The sequence below is a fragment of the Muscardinus avellanarius genome (genome assembly GCF_963383645.1).
Source record: "Muscardinus avellanarius genome assembly, chromosome: 15".
NCBI lineage: Eukaryota > Metazoa > Chordata > Mammalia > Rodentia > Gliridae > Muscardinus > Muscardinus avellanarius.
This window is the reverse complement of record NC_137801.1, coordinates 22,997,854-23,024,028: the sequence shown is the minus strand read 5'-3', so window position 1 is coordinate 23,024,028 and position 26,175 is coordinate 22,997,854. Positions and strand designations below refer to the sequence as shown.

General features: G+C 49.1%; 1 protein-coding gene across 1 annotated transcript in view; it reads right to left on the bottom strand.

Moving 5' to 3' along the window:
• LOC308273938 (phospholipase B1, membrane-associated-like) overlaps nucleotides 1-26,175 on the bottom strand; it is a gene marked incomplete at both ends in the record, with an annotated part of 181,166 nt that overhangs the window by 95,330 nt on the left and 59,661 nt on the right. The window contains 16 exons of the mRNA XM_080711345.1: nucleotides 1,801-1,874; nucleotides 2,733-2,791; nucleotides 3,600-3,660; nucleotides 4,374-4,412; nucleotides 5,453-5,524; nucleotides 5,622-5,717; nucleotides 5,814-5,918; nucleotides 7,192-7,273; nucleotides 9,964-10,064; nucleotides 10,358-10,423; nucleotides 12,012-12,092; nucleotides 13,495-13,546; nucleotides 16,439-16,547; nucleotides 23,409-23,452; nucleotides 24,898-24,971; nucleotides 25,503-25,561. Of these exons, the coding sequence (XP_080567471.1) occupies nucleotides 1,801-1,874; nucleotides 2,733-2,791; nucleotides 3,600-3,660; nucleotides 4,374-4,412; nucleotides 5,453-5,524; nucleotides 5,622-5,717; nucleotides 5,814-5,918; nucleotides 7,192-7,273; nucleotides 9,964-10,064; nucleotides 10,358-10,423; nucleotides 12,012-12,092; nucleotides 13,495-13,546; nucleotides 16,439-16,547; nucleotides 23,409-23,452; nucleotides 24,898-24,971; nucleotides 25,503-25,561 (1,174 nt within the window). The remainder of the gene's footprint in view (nucleotides 1-1,800; nucleotides 1,875-2,732; nucleotides 2,792-3,599; nucleotides 3,661-4,373; nucleotides 4,413-5,452; nucleotides 5,525-5,621; nucleotides 5,718-5,813; nucleotides 5,919-7,191; nucleotides 7,274-9,963; nucleotides 10,065-10,357; nucleotides 10,424-12,011; nucleotides 12,093-13,494; nucleotides 13,547-16,438; nucleotides 16,548-23,408; nucleotides 23,453-24,897; nucleotides 24,972-25,502; nucleotides 25,562-26,175) is intronic.

Here is a 26,175-nt window from a genome sequence, read left to right as displayed (position 1 = left end):
TCTCTAGCCCACCCCTCATGAAAGTTCCCTATAAGAAGAGGACCCTGAATTCCCCAAAATGCCTTCCTCATCATGAGGGGCCCACATTCTCTCTTGAATGTGTATTTCCTCCCCTTTTCCCAATAAACCTCTGTCTATGTCTCTAACTGGCGCGTGCTGAAATTCTTTTCCACCACGTTATCCAAGGACCCTGCAGACCCCGAGTTCCTGAGCCGAACACTCACCCCAACATCTTTGGCACCCCAACAAGGCCACTGCTGTCTCTAACTGAGACCAGGTGTAGCGGCTACAACCCCATTTATTTTCAGTATTGCAGCCAGCCCTGCTTGAGCTCATTCTTGTCTGTTTGTCTCTTTCTTTCTCCACTGAGGTTTTACCTTGTCCCATGCAGCCTCTTAGAAACCACCAACCTGGCTGAGCACACATGGAAATTCGGGGACCTCTGAGTGGGAGGCACTGACCTCAACTTTGGGAAGAAGAGGCCCTGCCCTCCTGCTAAGGACACCCGGGGCCTCCCTGCAGGTGGCTACCGGCTGTGCCATGATACCTCTCTCCTGCCCTGGAAACCCTTCTCTGTGGGACTCTCCTCAGCTCTGACTGCAGCAGGGTCACAGTCCTGGTCACCTGCCTCCTCACTCTCCTTGGGGCAGACATTTCACAGGAATTCACCCTGAGGAAGGGAGGTAGCAGGCATGTTCACGTGGGGCCGCTGTTCTCAGCGCTCTGCCCTCTTGTGGCTGTCTTTGGTCTAGGTCTTTGACCAGAAAATTCTGAGTTTTTTGCCTATTACTTGCAAGCATACACAGCACAGACTTTATTAGCAAGGAGAGAAACTTCAGAATCCTCATACCCAGGGCTCAGAGGACGCCCTGTGCTCGTCTACTGTGCCTGAGATGTTTTGTCTCACCCCATCCACTTATCCAATGGCAAATTGTTCAAGACACACTGGGCACCACCTTCTCCAGGAAGCCTTCCCTTCTCTGCTGACAGGGGGACTATTCTCTCTTCTCTAGTCCTCTATCACTAGAGTATCTTTTATTTTTTAATTTACTTAAAATTTTGTACTAGGATTTGAACCCAGGGGCATTCTGTCTCTGAGCTACACCTCCAGCCCTTTCTATTTTTTACTTTTGAAACAAAGTCTTACTAAGTTAACACACTGGCCTTGACTCTACAATCCTCTTGTCTCAGGCTCCCAAGTATTGGGGTTGCAGGCTTGTGCCTCTGGGTCTGGTGGCATCTGTTATTTTCAAAGGGCAGATCTGGGCTTCTGCCTTACATCCAGCAGCCTCACCCATCCACCTCCCTCCTAATGCTGTGCCCATACGTAGGCAGGTTCGGGTTGTGACACTGTCTCAGGTTTTTCCTCCTGAAGCGTGTGCGGGTTTGGAAAGTTTTGTATACAGATGTTTATGTAAATATTCATAAAGGCAGAGGTGTGACTGCAGAATGACATGAACAAACACGTAGACAGAGACGCAGGAACATCGACACGGGCGCGTATACATGCAAGCTGGTGGGGAGGGGCTTAGGGGTTGGTGCTTTTCGTGTACATTTCCGGATGCATTTGCTGACCCAGGAGTCTGATAAGAACCTTGATTTTCTGTACAATTTAAAAATAAAAAGATTATCAGCAGTAAAATACTGTCTCCATCCATCAAATGTTTACATTTTACAGAAATATATAGGTTATCCTCTGAAAGCCTTTTCCAGGCCTACTCCTTGTCTGGGGGAATTGTGCATTTATGAGTCAAATCCCATTCAACTTCTGGAGATGAAAAGGTCAAGGGTTAACTTTACCTGAATGACAGTCCCCGGTACTGAGTAGTGATGTCAGGAAGGTCGCCTGGTCTGGAGCCAATTCCATTGCCGGCCTTTGAGAACACACCAAAACACAGAGGAAAAGCAAGTCAGAGGAGAGGGAGGCTGTGAACACGCAGTGCTTCCAAGACGTGGTTCCCGGGGCTCTTGTCACAGCTGGAGCAAAGCAAGAGATGGAGCCAGGACACGCAGGCTGGCGTCTCCCACCTCCCTCCTGGCTCCCTGCCTTCCCTGACCTTGACATCTCTTCCTGGACGCTTGTGATCCAGGCCAATTTGGATTATAGTTGTAAAGACTATTTTGAAGTCTCACGTGCTTTACAAATCCAGTTCTTTACGAGTGGGAAGGAGGAGCTTGTGGATTTGCCACTGCATGGAGAGATGCCTCATCATCTCTCATTTCTCTGCTTCCCCTGCAGGACCCTGGGTAAGGCCTTGGCGGAGCCCTAGGCTTGCTCCCAGGAAGCCACCAGAGCCCAGTTGCCGGGAAGGCGAGCAGAGCGTCTCCCGCCTCTGAGGCCTCCAGGCTGCTTTCTGCACCCACACAAAGAAGCAACAGATGTGGGTGTCTGAGCTGATCGTAAAGCAAAATCCAAAGGGAAAAGAGCACCCACACTGGCAGGGAGAATTTTAAGTCAAAAGAATGCATTTTTGCCTATGTTTAAAAAGTGCTGCTGATGTGTTCAAAACCTCCGCTGACACATTTCAGCGTACTCCTGAAAAAGATTTCCCCTCCACACCTGCTTCAGAGAGTAGTCAGAGATCTAAGTACAGTCACTGTCTTGGACTGACAGGGCCAGGACAGAGGGGCAAGAGAGGTCAGAGGGCAGGAGAGCAGGTCCTGGTGTCAGGAGGGCTGGGACCCAAGTGGCCCAGCCACGCCCAACCCGCCCTGGGCCCAAGGGTCCTTACAATGAGAGTATCCCCCAGAGCGGCCACCACCTGGATATCTGCGGGCCTCAGGGCATGCACTGGAAAGACAAGTGGACACGCTTGAGATTGCGGGAAAGCAGCTGCGGTCAGTGTAGCACTTTGTGCTTTAAGCGACACCGGAAACCCCACCTGCCTGTAGGTTTTGACTGCAGTTTTGACCAGTTGTCTCTGCTGCCGTGGATGGAAGCAGAGTTTATGCGAGCAGTTTCCCAAACAACCTAGCCCTGGTCCTATGTCAGGGGGTGAAGAAAGGAGAGAAAAGCGGAAAGAAGGAAGGAAGGAGGAAGGAAGGGAGGCAGGCCGGCCGGCCGGCCATGGTAGGATCTGAGCACTTTAGTGAGAGGCAGGCTGCGGCCTGCGCACACAGCAGACAGGCACTGGGCCAGAGAGATGAGGGGCAGGGCTTGATGTGCGGCCCATTTTGAGCTGGGATCTAGAATCTTGAGGAATAATCACGGGGGGCCTCTCCCTGCCCCCAAGTCTCTTCTGAAGCGCTCAGGGAATCTTCCAGGCCGGGCTGCAGCAGCAACCACAAGCCTCGGGCCACAGGCTCACTGAGGTAGCCTTCTCGTGGCACGCCCTGACCCCCTCCCACCTAGGAGCTTCATTGCAGAACAAGATGGAGCTCACGGGGCTCCTCCATCTGCGCCGCTCCAAGAGGCTGAGGCCAGACAGCAGCACGGGACCCCTGGTGTGACACTCCGGGAGGGGGCAAAGCAGACCCTCGCCCCAGCCTGGAAGCAAGCGTTAGTCATACAGTGCAGGGAGCATATGAAGGCGGTCAGGCTGCTCGCTGTGCAAGTCCTTGTGGAGGGGCCCTGGGTCCTGGGATGTCATGGGGCTTACCTGAAGTGGGGGGCGAAGGAGAAGGGCTTCTTTCCCGGCATGGCAGCCAGGTCGCGTGGCCCTAAGGACATACAATGAATCCCAGAATATCAGGGGTCAAACAGGCTTACTGGGCAAAGGCATAACCAGAGGGCTTGTTTTGTGAGTATGTATGTGGTACTGGGGATTGAACCCAGGAACATTCTACCTGAGTTACATGCCCAGGGCTATTTTTTATGCTTCATTTTGAAACAGGGTCTAAGATGCAAAGGGCTTTATTAAGTAGTTGAGGCTGGCTGTGAACCTGTTATCCTACTGTCTCAGCCTCTCAAGTACTGGGATTACAAGTGTGGGCCACCATGCCCAGCTCTGGAGGGCTTTATAAATATAGATTCTTGGGTCCTACACCTGGGCAGGAGCCTCAAATGGGCATCTAAAGAAGGCTGAGTAGGTGATTTGAATATCGGCCACATGGAGATCATCTGTCAACCTGGGTCAGACTCTTCCTTCATCCTGGAAGAGTGACCCCAGCCCACACCACCTCCACTCCTATTGCAGATGGTGAGGACATGCGTTTTTCTCTGTGTCTTCAGGGGCTCTGGTTTGATTGGCTGGATGCCAAGCCATGAGCAATGGAGTTTGGTCTGCCCTCCATCCTACCTAAAGGCCGAAGTGGTCTTTATAAGAGTGTGATTCCATCTGGCCACCTGCGGGATCTCTTGCCCTCTTGCCCGCCCACCCGTTGGGCCAGTCCCGCTTGGGGGCTCCCCACTGCATGGCCCAGTGAGCTGATACCTGCAGGCTGTTCTTGTAGGTGCTCAGAAATGGCCAGACCTGTGGGAAGAAGGGATGCACGATTGCAATGTGTCTGTCTTGCTCTGTTTATCAAACTGTGATAAGTGCCCACCTGGACACACATGCCCTTGGTCTCCCCAGTTCCATCCTCTCAGCCCAGGCCCTCTCAGGCAGGCCAACCTCTGGGGGATTCCTCCCAGGATGCACTGGGGCCTTCTCTGCAACCCAAACCCAACATCAATACAGAATGAATAATTCAGGTGGCTCCCAGGATCATGTAAGCCTTCCCTCCACTGCCCGCCCTATTGGCTGAGGACACTGTGCCACCACCTCTGTCTCCACCCCACCAAAGTGCAGCTCTTCCTGCAAATAAAAATCCCTATCTTCACTTGCCAGTCAGGCACATCCTGTACTCCAGCAGCCTGGACTCCGTCCTGCCCAAGCAAGAAAGGTCCATGTTGGATCTTTCCCCTACTCAAGTCCTGGCACAGAGGTTCCCCGTGTCCAGCTGGGACCTTCCTGGGAACAGAAGGCTTCATAGGGGTAAAAACAGCTTCAAGAATCAATCTGGAAGTTTATGGGTGAAAAGCCCTCTGGTTCTGCTCCCTTCCTGGTTAGTTAGTATCTGTGTTCCTAGCTCCAGCTTCCAGTTCATCACCCTGTCCTTCATCCTCTGTCCAACCAGTAATTATTCTACATCTTGGTCACAGACGGTCACGGAGGTGGCTACATGGAGACAGGGTATCCTTCTGTCCCGCCTGTCCTTGAAGCTCTCCCCTGCTCCCAGTCTTCAAAAGGAGAGATGAAAGTGGCTGCCACTTTCCTCCTGCCTGCCTCAAAGAGTGGTGTCCATCCAGAGCCCTTGGCCGTGTGGGAAGACAAGGAGTGCTCCATGGCTCTGGGTCAGGGGGCCAGCGTCCCACTAAGTTCAACCAGAGGGGGCATGGTGGGTGGCTGACATGGAGTATTCCATGGGGTGGGTAGGTGGGCAGAACAGGGACGACATGAACTGAGAAGCAGATGAGAGCTGGGAACCTGGAAACGATGCTGTTCTGGGAGCACTGCGCTTCTTACTCTACCTGATTCGGACACATGATGTCGATCTTGTTTTCAAAATTATGCTTTGTTGTCTTCTGGCCCACAGGTTCCAGCTAAACCAAGAAGCAGGGAGATGAGAAGTGGGGAGGAGATGGTTGGTGGGAAGGTCAGGGCGCAGGTCAAGGGTGAGGGAGGGGGAACTGTTCTTACCATGTTTTTCCAGAGGGCGCTGGCTGCGCGGGCGTGAGTCTTACTGTGGAAGTGGAAGCAGTCGGGGGCAAAGAAGGAGCTGTCAGGCAAGCCCTCCTGGTCACCGGGCAAAAAAAGAGGCAGTTACAGAGATATGGAGCCCCCGTGGGGCATCTGGGGGCTCCACTGATCTGCGCCGCGTGTTTTCTTTACCGAGGTCCTTGGCATGTCCACATTTTCAAGAAATGGCTGCACAACCACTGTAAAATCGTCGCGCGTGTCATATCGTCCACTGTCAATCAGCTGCTGAGTCCCTTCCTGCAGGGGGAAAGGTGGCAGAGGTCTGTCCTACATTCAGAAAATTCAAAGGGCGGTCAGTAACGTTTAATGTGTGCTTTTGTGGCTCGTGCGCAGGATGTGCTTCTTTGAGGCTCTCAGGTCAGTCTAGGAGGGTAACAGAGCGATAACCTCACAGCCTCTGCTTAGGCTCAGTTCTAGAAAAACCAACCACCTCCTTCTGGCTCCCACTCTGGTCAAACTCTGCCGAGTTACGGTTCACCAGGGTTTCTAGCATTTGAGGCCAGGACTCTGGCGGGAGAGGGGAATCGGGGCTATAGAGCTGGGAATATGTCACTACAGAAGTCAACCTGCACTTTTAGGGTGAATAGAAGGAGAGCCCCTATTCTAGAGAAGCCTCAGGTCTGACCCCCTGGGCCTGTGTCCTCCCGCTACAGGCAAAGCCTCCAGTGTGGCAGGAGGAAGGGAAGAAGGCGGTCCCCCGAAAGAGGAGAGAAGGTGCTGCGGTGCTAACTAGCTGTGTGACTTGTAGCAAGTGGCTTTCCTCTCTGGACCCGTTTCCTATCTGCAAGTGGAGGATGTTGGGCAAGACCTGGACCATCTCTTAAGCCCCCTCCAAAGCTACTGATTTCTTGGGGTATCATCCATGGTGGTTCACAGTTGTACAATTGAGAGAAGCATAGTGAGTGCTAAGTGACTGTGGTTATTAATAACAAAGGTTCTCTCTGAGGAGAGTGATGAGGACGGCAGCTTTTGCTGGGAGGAGGTAGGAGTGAGATGATTCTGAGGGTGCGATGGCCTACTGTGGCTGACGTATGAACGTCTCCAGGACATGGTATCTGAGTCTCTGGCTGAGGACAGACCTGGGAACAGCTGGCCAGAAACAGGGAACAGAGGTCCAGGAAGGTAACTGTGTGACTACAATCATGTCTCATCATCTGTTAGAGATGGATTCCAGGACTTCCCATGGATACCAAAATCCATAAATGCTCAAGCCCCTTATATGAAATGGCACAGTATTTGCACAGAACCTATGCAATCCTCCATATACCTTAAATCATCTCCAGATTTCTTAGAATACCTAAGACAATGTAAATGCTGTGAAAATAGTTGTTATACTGTATTGTTTAGGAACAATGGCAATAAAACAACAGCATCAAACCATGCTCAGAAGAGAGGCAAGTTTTCCCCCATCCAAATATTTTTGATCTGTGGTCGGTCGAACCAACGGATATGAAAACTGTAGACATGGAGGGTCAGCTCTGTCCAGCTTTAGGACCCCTTCTTGGCTCACCTGATACTTCTTGTTCAATTCGATGAGGGAGGCGATTTCTGTTGAGTTATCATCAAACCTCAGGACACAGGGACACAGAGACCTGCAACAAAACCGAAAAGATGCCCCACCATGATCACCAACTGAATAAATGATGTACGAATGTTGGCTCAATACTCTCAGGTTGGCCAACCTGTTGAATGGGCCCAATGAAGCTGAAATGAGTGTCCCTGAGCCGGATTTGCTCTTGAAAATGAAACAGTTCTGACACTGTAGGAGTGACATTTGTGGAGCTGAGCACCTTAGGGCTGTCTGAGGGCAGTGCTGCAGAGGCCTCCTCCTCCTGAATGAGAATAGCAATCACAGCAGCAGTCATCGCCGAAGTACACTGCGTGGTAACTGATTCAAGCGGCATGATGAGAGCTTTATGGGTATTAACCCATTTAATCCTCACCACCATTCCAGAAGTGGAATTATCATTATCCCCCGCTTTATAGAAGAGAAAACTGAGGCCTGGAGTGGTTAAGTAACCTTCTCAAAGGCACACAGCCATATAGAGGCTGAATGTGGCAGCAGGTACTTGAGTGAACTCAAGTCTCTCTCGCTCTGAGCCGGAGTTCTTAATTGCTATATTAAAATGCTCCTGTCCAGTCTGCAGCTCCACCCTGGTGAGCCACTTGGCAAATCTGAGCTTTTGGTCCAGGGGAACGAGATGATAACAGGTCAGGTGGCTCAGGACAAACCAGCACCCAGCAAAGCTCAGCCACTGAGTCAGAACACAGAGAGGAAGGGAGCACAGAGTACCAGAGGGCTGCAGGGCAGGGGACCCCGTATCCATCCGACTCTGAAGTTCAGTGCCTTCACTATTTTAGATCTTCAAATAGACCTGGAAAATGACCACCTGAACCTTGAGTTTTAAGTCTAAAAAGGCCAGCAGTGATGGGTAACAGGGGACTTTTGGGAGAGCTGCTCTGAGCAGAATCAATAAAATACACTGAACCCATGTGGCCTGGTGACTGGGGAAGGCAGGAGCCAGCCGATGAGTCAGGAGTTTGAAAATAGCTCGCCTGGCACCAGGGCGCTAATAGCGTGTGTCACTCGGCGGCCACCTGTCTCTGCTCACAGTGCCGATGCCTTCTCCAGGGCACCTGGGCATAGCAGACCGCCCCAGGTGAGGCCTGGCACGGATCTTCAGGGGCTCAGCCAACCTGCCCCTTAATTTCCAAGAACACGGCTGTCTCTCATGAATGATGCATTCAGCCATTCAGCAAGCGGCCGCCGAGCTCCCTTGCTGTCAAGCGGTGACTCAGTGCCCGGGTGATGGGGGATAATTACCACGAGGTAATTAATGAATAATTACCACGTGATGTGCTCAGGGACGGGGTGGTGGCTTGTACAGAGATACAGAGCCAGGGGGAGGGTGTTTGCAGAGCCAGTGTGACCTGTGCTAATGGTCCAGAGGACTTGCAAGCAGAAACACTGTGGGAAATGGTAGGGCTTCGGTGAGAAGGGCATTGTATTATTATTTCTTCTTCTTCTTCTTCTTCTTCTTCTTCTTCTTCTTCTTCTTCTTCTTCTTCTTCTTCTTCTCCTTCTTCTACCTCTTCCTCTTCCTCTTCTTCCTCTTCCTCCTTGCTGCCTCCTCCTCCTCCACCTCCTCCTCCTCTTCCTCCTCCTCATTCTTTTTGCAGTACTGGGGATTGAACTTGAACTCAGGGCATTCTACCTCCAAGCCACACCCCTTAACCTTATTTTTCATTGTTTATTTTTTGAAACAGGGTCTCACTGAGTTGCAGAGGGCCTCACTAAGTAGCTGAGGCTGTCCACCAACCATCATTCTCCTGTCTCAGCCTCCCAAATGCTGGGATTACAAGCATGCACCACCACGCCCTGCAGGGCGTGTTACTTCTGAAGTACAACACTAGAAGGGAAGCCATGACTGTTTGGCTCTGGAGGCTGAGGGGTGAAGACGGCCTCTCAGGGGCATCCTAGGACCACGTCTTCTGTTCTCTGGGGAAGATGCTACCTCTGGACTCTGCTGAGTCTGAGTTGGCCATCTCTCCCATTAGCAAGAGACAGTAGCTTGTATTTGTGAATGTCCAGCCTGGAGCATACACACCAGCGAGGCACTATCTGTCCTGGAGACAGGCCTCAGGGAGGGGTGGGGGCACTCTGAACACACCATGAAGTGTGTGTGTGTGTGTGTGTGTGTGTGTGTGTGTGTGTGCGCGCGCACGCGCATGTGTGTATGGTACTGGGGATTAAACACAGGGGCATTCTACCTCTGAGCCATATCCCCAATCCTTTTTATTTATTTTGTTTTGTTTTGTTTATGAAAAAGGGTCCCATTAAATCACTGAGAGTCTTGTTACATTGTTGAGGCTGTCTTCAAACTGTGATTCTCCTGTCTCAGCCTCCCAAGTACTGAGATTACAGGTGTGCAACACCACACCCAGCTGGAATGGGTCTTAGCCGTGGCCTGAGTGTTCCTTGAGCTTTGCCCACACAGCTTGACGCCACTCTTTGTCTTGCTCCCAACTCCCTGGAGGACAGCAGGTGTTGTGTGGCTGCCATGGCAACATATGCAGGGCTGGGTTCCAGGGTGCACCCTGAGGGAGGTAGCTGAGGATTATGCTGGGGTCAGAGCATCCTGGGATGTCCCTCCATGAGACTTTTCAGGTTAAAAAACAAGGTGGTCTCAGCACTCCTCACACCCAGCCCTGGGGGTTTTCTAATGAATCTGCTGAGAGTCCACAGCCCATCCCAGAACAGAGAGAGAAGTTTCTGTCTGACCTGAGGATCAGCCGCGGGCAGCTGACTCTGGTCTCCTGGTACAGCTCCCTCAGTTTGACGATCTCAAGCGCTTTCACCATGTTCACAAATGCCCGAGGAACCTGCGGAGAGCAGAAGGTGGCCAAGAAGGTGGCGGGGCCACTCCAGGCTCTTCTGTGGCCTGGCCTGGCACATCCTGCTGGAGTTGAGCCAGGGCTTCCTGTCTGGCTCCGACTACTTCCTTCTTCTTTCCCTTCTCCCTCCCTCTCTCCTCTCTGTGATACCCTTGCACTCAGGCTGCTGGGGAGAGATCTGGGGACCTGCCAGGAGGGTCTCAGCAGGAAGCAGAGGGCCTCAGGTGAGGTCTGAGGCCCAGGTGGAGCTGCTCAGGGGCTGAGCAGCCCCATTGCCATACCTCAGCATGGAGGATGTCCAGGGCTATCCTGATGTTGTCTGTGAAGTTCTGGGGAGAGTAGCGGTCCTGTAGGAAGAGAAGGCGTCATCTAAGCCCCATCCCCCCACATCATCTTCTTACAGACCAGGACTATTTTCTCTCTTGGCTCTCCTCCTCTTCCTGTAGTTCAGAGTGGATAATACTGAGAGATTGTCTTTGGGGGCCCCGGCCTCCACCCAACCCCAAAGTCCTCAGGTTTGTGGCCGTGACCTCAGGGAAATCTACTTCTTATGAACTGGACACAGAGCCTTAGCTAAGGCATGTCTCTCTATAATACCGTCTAAGATGATGGTGTTGGAAGATGGCTTCTGAGGTCCCATGCCTCTATCTCGTCTTCTTTGGGCCTCATTTGTCTGGGATGCTGTATCCTACTAAAGTGTTGTAAAGAAATTTCAGGAGAAGAAGGTCTTGTGAACCCTCCTTCCACCCCAAGCATTAATACACTTTTACTCTTATCTCTTCTGATCTCAATATTTGTGTTTCTAAATGTTTAAAAGCACTGGAACTCTTCCTTGACTGAATTCTAACCAAGAGCCTTGCTCTATGAAACAGATCAAGCCTTGTCTCTTAGGGGGTCCTGGAAGGGGCCTGTAGTCCCAGCCCCTCCTCCGCCTCTCAGGTTCCCATGTGTCTTTCACATCACAGCTTGAAAGCCTCTGCCCCTAGGTGACTTTGGTCCAGGAAGATGGACTGTAGGAGGCCAGGGAACAGGGTCATCCCTCTGGGCAGCTCAGAGCCTACAGCAAGATCACCACCCCTCACCTCACTCTGCTGATCCCCTTTCTGCCTGTCCAGAACACCCATCTTCAATCCCTAGCTGGGGGGGGGGTGTCTCTGGTGCTGTGCTCTGACCACCACCCAACCCCATGGACACACCAAGTTCCCTGAGCAATTCTGATTTTAGACACTCATCTGTGTATACCAACAGAGCTGCACAGTGATGTCTTACCTTGTTATGATGAGTAGCCTGTCTCTCCTCTGGTGGGGAGACAGAGGGGAGGGCAGAGCCTGTGTTTCATTTGCTACTACTCAGCTCCCAGCACAGGCATGTGTGTGTGGGCGAGAGACTCAGTGGTCCTGAGAGTTTCTTTCTGCTCAGAGACACTGGGATTCTGGGAAAAGGTGCAGCAGCACTTGAGTTTCCCTGGGAAACCCAAACTGGGGAAACTTGGGTTCCCCATCAGCCCTGAATGATGTGGCTCTGAACCTTGCTAAATGGCCTCATAGGAAATCAGCTTTCTCTACCAAAGTGGCAGAACAGAAGCGGGGCATGGTCAGGCTGGTGAGTGCCAGAGAAGGAGCTGACTGAGGTGATCTATGAAGATAGGCAAGACTTTTCTAGATCATCATAATGTTATCTTGGCTTCCAGAAAGATATGATCAGGTCCCTGTGTTAGGACACTTCATCAGAATCAGTCTTATGACCAACCCTGCTTGCCCTGATGCATCTCTTCCTAGAGGTGAACATCCGCTGGGTCTCAGGGTGAATCTCAGGCTGGATCCAAGCCAAACCTCAAGCCAAGTCCCAACCTAGCTGCCCCGGTCTGGGAGCCAGCGAGCACCCATGGAAATTCTTACTTGAGGGAGGGTATTGAGCAAAGGGCATGTGACCTACCGGATCATTACAGGAACCACAGAGGTCGTTGCCTCCGATAAACACAGTGATTATCTTCCAGTCCTCCTGGAAACGTATCCTCTGAAATGGACAGGAAACAAACATCAGCACCCATCCCAGAGTCAAGTCAGGGAAAACACAGTCCTGAACACTGAAAGAGCTGGGTCCTCCCAACCAGAGAATTCAGTAGACATTCACATTTTCAGTTCTCTCATTTGGGGGTCCTGAGATCATTGGTGCTAAATACTGGCATGCATATTTTAAGTGAAGTCACTGGACTTCCATACATGGTAGCAGACTGTCCTGGTGGGAGTGGATGAGGATGCTCTCGGAGCATTCTTCATCTTTAGCATGGCAAAGGTGTGTGTGTGTGTGTGTGTGTGTGTGTGTGTGTGTGTGTGTGTGTGTGTCTTTACGTAGAAGCTGGTACTGGCCCTGAGAAAGGATGTTTTGTTCTGGGATCCTCTAGAAATCTGGAATTCCCATTTTGCCTTAGGAGAGGAAGGACTATCTTCCATCAAGAGGGAGCACTCCGAACTCAGATCCTTCATGAGAGTCAAAGCTGCCCTGAACACGTCAGCTGCAGAGCTGATCAGAGCAATGCGTGGCTGCAAGCACTTGCTCCGAGAAGATCTCTCCACCTTTGGAATCTGCCTCCTTCAAGAGGAATCCTTCTCTGATACCCAGGGAAGTATCAGAAGTCACGGGGCTGGGAGGAAGGGGGCAGCCATACACTTTTCATAAGTGGTGGCCCGAGGGCTTGTGGCTCTCACAGCCTCTTAGGTTGTCCCTGGCTTACAGTTTTGCTTCTCTGATCTGTTTCCAAAACAGGTGGGGGAAGAAAGTTGGAGGGGAAAAAAAGCCAGAAAAGTTTGACATTAAGGATAGAAATATTCTGAAACTTCCTGATAGTAGACTTTAGAGTACATTTAATTTTATGCAAAATAACAAATCCCAATCCCCCCTCTTTGTCCACCTGGGAACAGCTCCAAAAGAAAGTCTGCACTATGAACCTGCTTTGGTTTGACGGGTAGATAACCTAACGCTGGTCTTTCCGAGCCCAGCGTTACCATCTCCATGCCCTTCTCTGGCCTCCCAAGCAGAGGGCCCATCCCTTCTTCTGCACCCCTACTCCACCTTACACACAGCTCTCCTTACATGTCAACTTTTATCATTTATATTCATCCCCTTGATCTCTCCTCATAAGCAATATGAAGGTAGGACTGTATTACATTCCCTGGCATATTTCCAGCCCGATACCCAACTAGTTTAATTTGAATCCCTGGCTGGCTGATGTACTAATCAAGTGAATGGGGAACCCCTTTCCAGTGGGGCAGAGCGTCAGGCCTTTCTAACATGCCTGTTAGAAACCCAGCTCGGCTCCCATGCAGCCTCACCCCATCGCTAGCCTTCTTGTGGCCCTGGGGCTCTTGGGCCCACTTCTTATTCTGGGGAGACCCTCGCTGACTCCCCCCACACTCACCGAGTCGTTCTTCATCAGGTCCACCAGCCTCCTGGCCTGGGCTGCTAACCCCCTGCGGGCACACAGAGGAGGAAGCAGGTAAGGACAGGAGCTGGGAGGGGAACTTAGTAGAGAGATCAGAAATCTGACATGCAGTGGAAGAGGGTCCAGGGGGCAGCCTGCAGGGTGGAGGAGTGCTGGGGAGGGCAGAGCGCTGCACATTTGAGGGGGTGACTCTCAGTGGGACTCTTTTGTGTCAGGAGTGTTCAATGACCTACTTCTCTTTCTCTCCCAAGCCAGCAGAGGTTCCCAGGTGAGAATTTCACGTCATGCTCGCTCAGGCGTGTGCCCACCTCAGTCCCCTGGTTCTCAAGGTGACACGGTGGGGGGCATACCTGCCTTGGACACTTGGTTGCCTCGTGGCAACTGGGGGAAAGTACCTTGAATTGGAGGTTATATCATCTACAGGAAAATGGATGGAACTAGACAATATTATGCCAAGTGAGGTCAGCCAGTCTCAGGAAGTCAAGGGGCCTAAGGTTTTCTCTCATATGTAGAAGTCAGAGAGAAAAGGGACTTGAGATAAATGAGGACAGAGACCAGTAAAATACCAAAAAGGGGGCTCGGGGAGGGAGGTGGGGCAGCGCAAACAAGGCTAGAGGAAGAGAACAATTCAAACAAGGCTGTGTCTGTACAGGAAGGCATCACCAGAAAGCTCACTAACTGCATGGTGGGGGAGGGGAGAGCAGGTGGATCGGAGGGGAGCGCACCAAGTGCTGTGTGCCTGGAACGTTTCTAGCACTTCGAACCTTGCTGTTATGCGGAATTGCAATGCACCAATAAAAGTAAAAAAAAAAAAAAATTATCAATTTAAAAAGAATGCAAAATGGGGGCAAACCAACCCTGTTTTAGAGGGTCATCTGGGAGCTAGCAAATAAAATCAACAAAGTAGCCCCCTGGAGTAAGCCACTGTTGGTGCCAGATAGCAGGGACTTGAATTCTGCTGTCACCACTGTCCAACTCGAGACCTTGGCGAAGACTTTACCTTAGAAACCCTCACTTAGTTTGTCTCTATTGTAAAATGAGGACGGTAAGCATGCCTTCTTCACAGAGTTGTTGGAAGAGTTAAATGAGGGTGTCATATAAAGAACTGAGAGCAGTGCCTGACACATGGTGAGCGTCCATTGAATTACTTCTATTTCACCACCACTATCACCATCAATAAAGTCCCTGGCTCAGTGCCTATCAGGAAACATTAATTTTCCTCCTTTTCTCCACTTGATGACGAGCCCAGTGGGCCTGATCTTGATCACCGTACACTAGGTATCAGATAACCTAGGAGGGGACTTTGAGTGAGTCACTTAACCTGGTGGAGCCTCAGCTCCCTGACTGGAAATCTGAAGTGAACAGGGCAGCTGCTCTGTCTGGGGCCAGAGTTGGGGGTGGTTCCTGGACCTCTCTGAGCCTCAATTTTATCATGAATTCAACATGGGACTCCCGCCCTCTGCTCTGTCCATCTCAGAGGCACTGTACAGGACAGGGGTGAGGACCATGGAGGCACTTTGTGCATGGTGCACTGCGGTACGTGTGTGAGGGCTGTCATCAGGCTTGATGTGCCTGCAGACGCAAGGCCAGACCATGTAGTCACCATGACGCATCTGGCCAGGCCATGTAGCCTCCTTTGTGTACTTAGTGTCAACAGAAATAAGGGAATAACAATCCCCCACTTTCTACCACCCATGATGGCTTGACTGCTCACATGGAGAAGCCCCAAGGCCTCGGGAAAAGCAAGGCCAGACCCAGGGCCAAGTGATTCACGCTCATTTTGGTTACTTCTACGCTCCCGACTCAGAGGCTCCCTTCTTGGATGCCGCCCTGACATAGCATGCTTGAGCTGCCTCCACTCTGATATGACTAGCTGCCAGGCGCTTGGAAAGAGTACAGTTACAGTGATACTAAAGCAAGTCAGAAATCTAAACCTGTGTGTCAGTAACCTTTACCCCACCAAAGGGAAACAGACACCCAGAATCCATTGCAAAACCTGTTGGGCTTTGTGTGATCAATTTTCCTATCGGGGAGAAATGGGCAAGCTACTTAGTTGGCCTGTAGCCTCGGGATGTGGCTGAGAGCTGGGAGCTCATTGGGGAGTCTAGGAGCCAAACCATAGGAATCCTGGGAACTGCATGGAAAGTGAGGCTGGTGATTTCTCTAGGAGAAAAATAGCATTAAATAGAAAGGATCCGTCCATTTCTTTTTCCTCGATTGGGAGTTGCATTTCTGTGTTTTCTGACCAGGCAGTAAACCCCAAGAAGCACTCAGTCGGCTGTGGCGGCTCAGGGCACAGGAAAGCTAACCCGCTTCCTCTTGGGACCTGCATGTGTGACCTCTGTCCCTAGCAGTTTCCCCAGCTGAGCCCTGCAGCCCTGCCGCATCAGTGCTGGGCCCGCTGTCCTGAGCCAGTGTGGACACCACGCACAGCTCAGCAGTCCTGAGCCAATGTGGACACCACGCACAGCTCAGCAGGACCCCCTGCGCCCATGAGGAGAGGCCAGGGAGAGGGCTGGGACTCAGGCTCAGGGCCTCCCTCCCAGCCTGGTGCTCTTTCCATGATGCAGAATATAGAGCTCTAAAAGGCTGTCACAGAGAGGGACAGACTCCAAAACGGAGCAGGAACAGGGTAGCAGCTGGTGCCCTGTGTGCGTCCTCTGACAGCGACCGTTTTGTGTGGCTGTGAGATTTATAGATGAGGCCAGGAGATCTGCTCGGAGCATATGCCAGGCATCAGAATAAATTGTGACGAGTTCCTGGGGTAGGGTTATGGGCACACTAGCAGCTTTCTGGGCTCAACAGCAAGGGACACCCCCAAGAGAGGCCAGTCCAGCCTCCTACCCTCAGACCCCTTCCCAGGCCTGCAGCCATCGACAGACCCAGGACCATGTGCTGCCACCCCGGGGTGCCGGCTCACTCTGATGTGTCTCCTGCCACCGCCTGGTTTAAGAAAGCCCCAGGAGTGTTTTGTCTCCCAGTGCCAACGGCGAAGCCCTGGAGGGAAGGGTTGAATTCCCGCAGGATGTCTAAAAATATAAGAGAGACATATTTAGGAATGATCCCAAAGCAATCTTCACGTTCCTTTGATGAGAACCCCAGGCACCAGGACGAGGCAGAGTCCCCACCCCACAGCTCTTGCACTCAACATACTGGTCACTCGGCACGAAAACAAAATGATCCTTAATCACACGGGCAGCACACAGTAGGTGCTTAATACATCATTGTTGAATAAATGTGAGTCTGGGTTAGCTGCTTTTCTTATGCATTTTTTGTCTTTTTCAAAATATATAAAGCTGTACTGAGATGTAATGCATATCATAAACCCACCAATTTAAAAGAATACATTTGGCTGGGCATGGTGGCACACGCTTGTAATCCCAGCATTTGGGAGGCTGAGACTAGAGGATCGTAGTTCGCAGACAGCCTCAGCTACTTAGTGAGGCTTTCTGCAACTTAATGAGACCCTGTTTCAAAAATAAAGAATAACTGGGCGTGGTGGCACAAGCTTGTAATCCCCGCGCTTGGGAGGCGGAGACAGGAGGATCGCGCAGGTTCGAAGCCAGCCTTGCTGGCCTAAGAGACTCTGTTTCCAAATAAAATATAAAATAGGTCTGGGAGTGTAGTCCAGAGGTAGAAGGGTTCCATTCCCAGTACCACCAAAATAATAATAATAATAATAATAATAATAATAATAATAATAATAATAAAATAGGGCAAGGGGTATAGCTCAGAGGTCAAATGCCCCTGGGTTCCATCCCCAGATCCGCAAAAAAAAAAAAAAAAAAAGAATACATCTGATAGCTTTAATTTAGTATATTCATATAGTTATGTAACCATTACCACACTCAATTTTAGAAATTTTCACCTTCCCAAAAAGCTCACTGTGCCCATCAGCAGTCAGTCCCCATTTCTTCCAACTCCTGGCAACCACTGATTTACTTTCTGCCTCTGAAGATTTGCCTACTTTAAATATTTCATATAAATGAAGTCATCTATCTATGATATGTCTTCTGTAGCTGGTATCTTTCTCTAGCATAATGGGTTCAACATTCACACATAGTATCGACTACATGAGTACTCTATTCCTTTTTAATGCTAAATAATATTCCACTGTATAGATATGCCACATTTAAAAAATTTACTCTTCAGTTGATGGACATTGGGTCATTTCCATTTTGGGGTATTGTGAATAATGCTGCTATAAATATCTGTGCATGAGTTTTTGTGTGGCTCTCTCTTGAAATTGTTGGATTATATGGTACTCTCCTTTTTTTATACTGGGATGGAACCCAGGGGCATTCTACCTTCAGGTTATATTCATTTTTTATTTTGAAACAGGGTCTCATTAAGCTGGTGAGGGTCTCACTAGGTTGCTGAGGCAGGTCTCAAGCATCATCCTTCTGTCTCAGCCACCCAAGCACTGGGATTACAGGTGCGTGCCACTGTACTCAACTAGAAACTCCTCTTAACCTTTTGAGGAACTCCCAGACCTTTTCCCCAAAACCAGCTATGCCAGTTTGTGTCCCCACTAGCAGTGTTGAGGGCTCCCACGTCTCCTCATCTCATCCTCACCAATGCTTGTTATCATCTGACTTTTTATTACCACTGTGCTAACAGTGTGGAGAGGAATCTCGTTGTGCTTTAGATTTGCACCGACACCTGATGCTCAGCCTCTTTTCACGTACTTATTGGCTATTCGTATGTCTTCGTTTATAAATGCTACTCAGATCCTTTGCGCAGTTTTAATTGGAACTTTTTTTAACTATTGAGTTTTAAGAATTCTTTATAAATTTTAAATGCAAGTTTCTTTTTAGATACATGATTAGAAAATATGTTTATCACACTCTTGGGGTTGCCTTTACTTTCTTGGTAGTACTGTCTGAAGCACAATATGTAATTATTTATTTGCCACTTGGGCTTTGGGTAACCTATCTAAGGAGACTGTTTAACCCATTATCATAAAGGTGGGCTCCTATATTTTTATTCTAAGAATTAATTTTAGCTCTTACATTTAGGTTTAGGATCTATTTTGAGTTTTTTTTGGGTTTTTTTTGTTTTTTTTTTGCTGTTGTTACTGGGTATTGAACCCAGGGGCCTTCTGCCTCTCAGCTACACCGCCCCCCCGCCAGCCCTATTTTATTTTTCATTATAAAATGGGGTCTGGGTAAGTTGCAGAGGGTCTCATTAAGTTGCCAAGGATGGTCTTGAGCCTACAATCCTTCTGTCTCAGCCTCTCAACTACTGGGATTACAGGTGTGTCCCACTGTGCCCACCATCTTAAGATGGCCTTATTCTTGATCTTACAGGGGTAACAATCCTTCTCCCACCATTACCTGTGATGTTAGCTACGGGCTTTGAGTTAATGGCCTTTATCAGACTAAAAAGTATTGCTCTCCTCTCTCCTCTCTCCTCTCTCCTCTCTCCTCTCTCCTCTCTCCTCTCTCCTCTCTCCTCTCTCCTCTCTCCTCTCTCCTCTCTCCTCTCTCCTCTCTCCTCTCTCCTCTCTCCTCTCTCCTCTCTCCTCTCTCTCTCTCTCTCTCTCTCTCTCTCTCTCTGTCTTTCACTGGGGATTAAACTCAGGAACATTTTACCTCTCAGCTACACCCTCAGCATTATTTTTTATATTTATTTTGAGACAGTATCTCACTAGGTTGGTGACAGTCTCACTACTTGCTGAGGCTGTCCTCAAACCTGCAATCCTTCTGTCTCAGCCTCTGAAATACTGGGATTACAGGAGTGCGCTACCATGCCCAACTCTGAGAAATATTTTTATTTCAACTTAATGAGTGTTTTCATCTTGAAGGGGTATTGGATTTTATAAAATGCTTATTCTGGCTCATAATCATTGAAATGCTTATGAGGTTTTAGTCTTTTACTCTATATTTATTACATTCATTGATTTTTATGTTTTTAAAACCTTACATTTGAGCTAAATCACACTTGATTTGAGGGTATAATGCCTTCATAAGTTTCTGGATTTGGTTTGCCAGTATTTTGTTGAGGATTTTTGTATGTTTTCCTAAGAGAGACTGTCTGTAGTTTTGTTTCTTCTTTTTTTTTTGGTGGTACTGGGGTTCCTGGAAGCCCTTCTACCTCCGGGCTACACTCCCAGACCTATTTTTGTACTTTTTTATTTGGAAACAGGGTCTCTTAAGCCAACATACGCGGCTGGCTTCGAACCCGCATGATCCTCCTGTCTCAGCCTCCCGAGCGTGGGGATTACAAGCGTGCGCCACTACACCCAGCTTTGTAGTTTTGTTTCTTTGTGAAAAATTTGTCTTATTTTATTATCAAGATAAGATTCATAGAATAAGTTGTGAAGCATTCTCTCCCATTTGGAGGAGGAGTTTGTAGAGAATTGGTAATTGGTACTAATGTTTGATCGAATTTGCTAGTGAAACCAGAGAAGCTAATCTCTGGGGAGGGTGTTGAATTACTAATTTCATTTCATCGTTATCAATCAATTCAGATTTCCTATTTATTATTGAGTGTGTTTCAGTAGTTTATACCTTCGTGGGAATTTCTCCATTTTGTCTGTTACTGGTTGCATTGGCCTTTCCCACGCTGGGTCTACACTTGACTTTTCACCTCCCCATTTCTTTACCTTGGCTGAGAACTCCTCAGAGCAGGGTCCATATATATACCCCAGAACCTCACATATTGCTCAGTAAATGTTCCTGGACTGAACTAGGATTAAAGCGAAGTTCAGAGAGGCTGGAGGAGTTGTTCAAAGTCATATACCAATGAGAACGGAAGCCTGGGCTAGAAGCCTGGTGTCTCAGCTCTGACACAGCACTTTCCCTGTACCACACTCCACTAGGAGGTGGGAAAGGACGGCCTGGGGCAGCCAGGACATTAGGGCCTCACGCCCTGCATGTTCTCTAGAGCCAAGCCCTGCCGCGGGGTCTACCCAACACAGGTGGCTCAGACTCATCCAGTGAGTGTGTGACCCATGGTAGAGTGCTTGTCTAACATGCCCTGGGTTCAGTCCTCAGTACCACATACCTACACACAAATTCCAATAATTTCTTACCTCCTCAGACCTGTGGCTTCCACAGAGAAACTGGGAAATCATCAGAGCTGCCTGAAAGTCTAATGGTTTGTGGGAAGTGGCGGGTCCCCCATTACTGGAGGAATCCAGCAGAGGCTCCGCAGGTATTTGGCAGCAATGTCATAGAATGGCAATACCCCCTGGATAGGGCAAGAACAGGCCGGTCCATGCAGTGGTCTCTGCCAGGAACATTCCATCCCCTCTCCTTACCTGGGGAAACCTAGTTCTTAAAGTGTCTTTCCAGAAGACAGAGTCAGCAGCCTTCTTATTTACTTCCCCTAAGCTCCGTGCATGGCTGTGACCATCAGTTCATGTGCCTGCCTTTAGGGAGGCACGTCCCCAAAGACACTTGAGTGAAGTCGTCAGGACACTGTCCTCCTGCTTCCCAAGCACCCAGCCCAGGAGTGTCTGCTGGACTGAATTGAACGGCGTCGGGCAGAGGTTCGTTCTGACTTTACATACTCATAAGCTTTAATCACATTTCCATCTAGTTATTTCCCCCTGGATTCTGTAGCCTCTGTCATCAAATTGTCTTTAACTCTCTAGCAAAGAGACTGGCTAAGGGTACTGGGGGAGTCCACCTGAGGGGCGACATGGCCTCAGTCCTTTGTAAAGCACTTTCATGAAAACTTTAAGCTAGATGATTTCCAGTTGTCCACAATAATGTCTTAGGAATGAGAGCCCAGCAAACTGTCGTATATGCTGAACAGCTCACACCCAGGCTAATCATACTCACAGAAGCATCCCGGACCATCTCCTATCAATCAGGAAGCTTATTTATACCCTTGTGTATAGGCTAGAAATGGAGAGGATGGGGAGTTCTCGTGGCACAGAGCAGTTCCTGCTTAAATTCAACACAATCTGCCGGTAACTCAAATAGATAACAAGTATAAAGTCCAAGCCGTTGTGACTTACAGTGTGGTGTGTGGTGCATGTCTGTAATCCCAGCTACTGGAGGCTGGGGCAGGAGGATGGCAAGTTCTAGGCCAGCCTGGGTATCTTAGCAAAACCCTGTCTCAAAATAACTTTAAAAGGCAGGGGAGCATGTGTGTGTGTGTGTGTGTGTGTGTGTGTGTGTGTGTGTGTGTGTGTGTGACTCAGTGGTAGAGGGCTTGTCCAGCATGCCCAAGGCCCTGGGTTCAGTACCCAATACCATATACATACATAAAAATTCAAATAATATGCCGGGTGTGGTGGCGCATGCTTGTAATCCCTATGCTTGGGAGGCAGAGACAGGAGGACTGCTCAGGTTCGAAGCCAGCCGTGCTGGCGTAAGAGACCCTGTTTCAAAAATATAAAATATAGGTCTGGGAGTGTAACCTGGAGGTAGAAGGGCTTTTAGGAACCCCAGTACCACAAAAAATTCAAATAATTTCTTAGTTTTTCAAAATATATTACAAAGGAATATATACCAGGGAAATTAATGAAAAAGTGACCAATTAAATCTCTCTGGAAAAAATTATTAGCCAGAGGTTTCAAGGAGGAAAGAATTCAACATTAACACATATCCCAGGTGAAGAAGCAAGGTTATGTGTGTTGTACTAAAAAGAATAAAAATTTTAATAAGCCGGGCGTGGTGGCGCATGCTTGTAATCCCAGCATTCGGGAGGCTGAGACCGGAGGATCGCGGTTCGCGGACAGCCTCAGCTACTTAGTGAGGCCCTCTTCAACTCAGTGAGACCCGGTTTCAAAATAAAGAATAAAATATAGGGCAGAGGGTGTAGCTCGGAGGTTAAGTGCCTCTGGGTTCCATACCCAGACCCGCAAAAAAGAAAAAAAAATTTTTAATAAAATAATCCCAGTACTTGGAAGACTGAGACAAGAGGATAGCGGTTCAAGGACAGCCTCTGCAACTTCGTGAGACCCTCAGCAACTTAGCAAGGCCCTGTTTCAAAACTAAAAATTAAAATATAGACTGGGGTATATAGAAATTAAAATAAATTATGTTAATATTAAAATTTAGAACTGGGGGTATAGTGTGGAGTTAGAATGCCCTTTGTTCAATCCCCAGTGCCCCCTCAACCCCCTCCCCAATTTTTTAAAATAAAATACTCTTTGGAGCAAGTAGCCAGGCTTTAAAAAAAATCTTTCCAAAGCCGGGCGTGGTGGTGCACTCTTGTAATCCCTGCACTTGGGAGGCGGAGACAGGAGGATCGCACAGGTTCGAAGCCAGCCACGCTGGCTTAAGAGAACCTGTTTCCAAATTTTAAAAAAGTATAAAATAGGTCTGGGAGCATAGCCCGGAGGTAGAAGGGCTTCCAGGAACCCCAGTACCACATACACACACACACACACACACACACACACACACACACACACACATCTTTCCAAGAAAGTGTGGGCAAATAATTAAGGAAAATGTTTGTATTGCCTGAACCCATCTGTTGTTGCTGCGATCACAGCGGTTCATAAAGGGGAGCACCCAGGGGGGGACGGCAGTGCCTGTGTTCACTGCTTTGCCTGAGCAGCCCAAGTGGAGATGGTGCCTCAGATTGTTCAGGGCTCTGGACAACAAACCAGATGTGATTCCAACCCTTTGTTTCTTTCTTGAATCATCTTTTAATGACTTGCCCTAAGATTCTGTGTGACCTCTCTTTTCTTCTCTTACTATCTCCCTTCCTTGGACAAAAACAACATCTTTTTTAAAAAGCCAAAACAAAACAAAACAAAAAACTCCAGAGCTTTAACCCCACCGGGGAAGCTGAGCCCATCTCGCAGCTGGGGAAGCAGCGCCCCCTGCTGCACGTAGCTGGCTCCGCCGCCGGCGCAGGGCTCTGCCGGAGCCTCGAGCGCGCAGGAGCACCCCGCCCACCCAGCCCTGGCAGAGTGAACTCACTGGCCAGCGTGGTCACGGTGCTGATGTTCTGGTCGCCTCCGCAGCTGTGTGTGGGAACCAAGAAAGAAAACAAAACTTTAAAATGTCAGCGATGTGAAACACATCAGATGTAACCAAACAGACCTTTCTTCTTTGGCCAGTCCCATCCTAATTAGCCATCACAGTTCTGCTGCACAGAACTCTTACTAGCAAAAACTGTTTATTTTATTTTATTTTATTTTATTTTATTTTATTTTATTTTATTTTATTTTATTTTATTTTTGGTGGTACTGGGGGTAGAACCCAGGGGCTTTCTACCTCCAGGATATACTCCCAGACCTATTTTTATACTTTATTTGGAAACAGGGCCTCACTAAGTTGCTGAGAGCCTCACTCAGTAGCTGAGGCTGACTTCGAACCTGTGTGATCCTCCTGTCTCAGCCTCCCAAGTGCGGGGATTACAATCGTGCGCCACCACGACCGGCTTAAAACAAAAAACAAAAAAACAGTGTTTTTATTTTTGAATGTTCCTCTGCCCTTTTTTTTTTTTTTTTCCCCTTCTTCTTCTCTTTTAGCTTGAAAAGCCATTTTTTCAGCCAGGCGTGGTGGCGCACGCTTGTAATCCCAGCATTTGGGAAGCTGAGAATGGAGGATTGCAGTTTGCCAACAGCCTCATCTATTTAGTGAGTCCCTCCGCAACTTTGTGAGACCCTGTTTCAAAATAAAGAATAAAAAAATAGGGCAAGGGTTGTAGCTCGGAGGTCGAATGCCCCTGGGTTTCATCCCCAGACCCGCAAAAAAAAAAAAGAAAAAAAGAAAAGCCATTTTTTCAAAGATGTATTCTAGACCATAAGTCCTCTCCCAAGCCAATGCTAAAATTCCAAAGATATCAAGACACTTAGGTTTCCAGGCATGAAAAGTCTCTGCTTTTCTCTAGCCCCTTGCTCTTTGCCAAACACATCTAGGAACATCTCAAAGGCTCCGGAGACATTCTGGGTTTCTGCGGAGCCACATGAGGGAGGTGGCCAGGCAGTCTGCACTTGGGTTAAAGCCAGTGTGGGAAGGAGTTGCCAGATTCCAGGCTGAGGAAGCACCAACTGCACCCCGGCAGCATGTCAGCCCACTGTGTGAGCCCCACTCGCCACAGCTTATGGCAACAGGTAGATCGTAGGTGAAGCAGGAACCGGGCAGCACAAAGTAAAATGTGCTGGGAGAATGTGCCAGTTAGGGCTCAGGAATTATTTGCTTCTTTTTTTTTTTTTTTTGCAGTACTGGGGATGGAATCCAGGAACCTTTGAGCTCCACTCCAAGCCCTATATTTTTATTCTTTATTTTGAAACAGGATCTCACTGAATTGCAGAGACCCTCACTAAGTAGTAGCTGACGCTGTCCTCCAACCGCAACCCTCCTGTCTCAGCCTCCCAAATGCTGGGATTACAAGTGTGTGCCACCACGCCCGGCTGAGGTTTTGTTTTCTGGAGTCTTCAGGGTCCTCTGTGCCCTCACTCACCTCCAGGACAGGCCTCGGTATTGAGTCAAGACGTCCACGATGTTCCCAGGCTGGGACCCGGCCCCATTGGCTGCCTGAAAAGGGATAGACACAAGGGGTGGGTGCCTGCTTTCCCCTGTCCCCCCGCCTGCCCTATTGCCAGTGGGTCTGAGTTCTTAGCCTGGCCAGCACGCCTGCGCACACCCTAGAGCCTGGAGTCTAGGTGGCACAGTATCTCGATGCACACCCGCCTCTTCAGAGATGAGGGAGAGCCCCTGGGGAGCCTGGCGCCATGCCCTGCTCAGCCTCAGTGACCAGCTCTGCCTCGGTGCCCAGCTCTGCCTCCGCTGAGCACCCCTGCTGGACCCAGAGCTCTGCAAACAGGATGCGACACGACTTCTCAATAGTGCATCTTTTAGGATGCTCCTTTTATTTTATTTTATTTTTATTTTTTGGCAGAACTGGAGATGAAACCCAGGGGCCTCCTACCTCTGAGCATCCCCAGCCCTATTTTTTATTTTGAATCACTGAATTACAGAGGGCTAGAAGCGAAACCTTCTCTTTCCACCCACACACTCTCATTCATCAAAACCTTCCCTCTCACCCCTTCAATCAGAGCGGCTTACCGTGAGAGAGTCGCCCAGGGCCCCAATGACCTTGATGTCAGCTGGCTTCAGCCTGTGAACTGAGAATACAAGGCAGAGTGACTGGCAAGTGGGGGGATGGAGGGCAGCACCAGGCCCATCTCCCCTGAAAACCAATGGCCACTGCTACGGCATCTCATGCAGATCTTGAGAAAACTCGGTCAGGGGACCCGCAAAGGCGTAGATCCCCCATGAAGTATGTCTAGCATTCCCTTCTTCAAAACATTATTTTAGGATTATTTGGATCAATATGTATAATTGGAATTTTATGTATAAGCATTATAACTAAAATTGATGGGCAGCGGCTTGTGAGAGACTCAGGCAGCAAATAATTTTTTCCCCAAGGATAAAGTTTGGGCCAATGATTAAGTTCAAACTGACCTTAGTTTGGGCCAATGTATAAGATTAAGTTCAAGCTGGCCTTGTGATGAGACAAAGCATACTTTCTATGATTATTTAAATGTCTGGCACCCTGCCCTGAAGTCTGTAAAAAAACTTTTCCTGTCCTTGAAGTTCCTGTTTGCATGACTATAAAGATTGTAACAAATCCTAAAAGAAAGAAGTAAGAGAGAAGCTGGAGAAGCTTCCATCAGAATAAAGTTCGAGAAGCTGCCATCTGGTCTCGTATGTCAGTGTCTTCTCTCTCACGACCTTG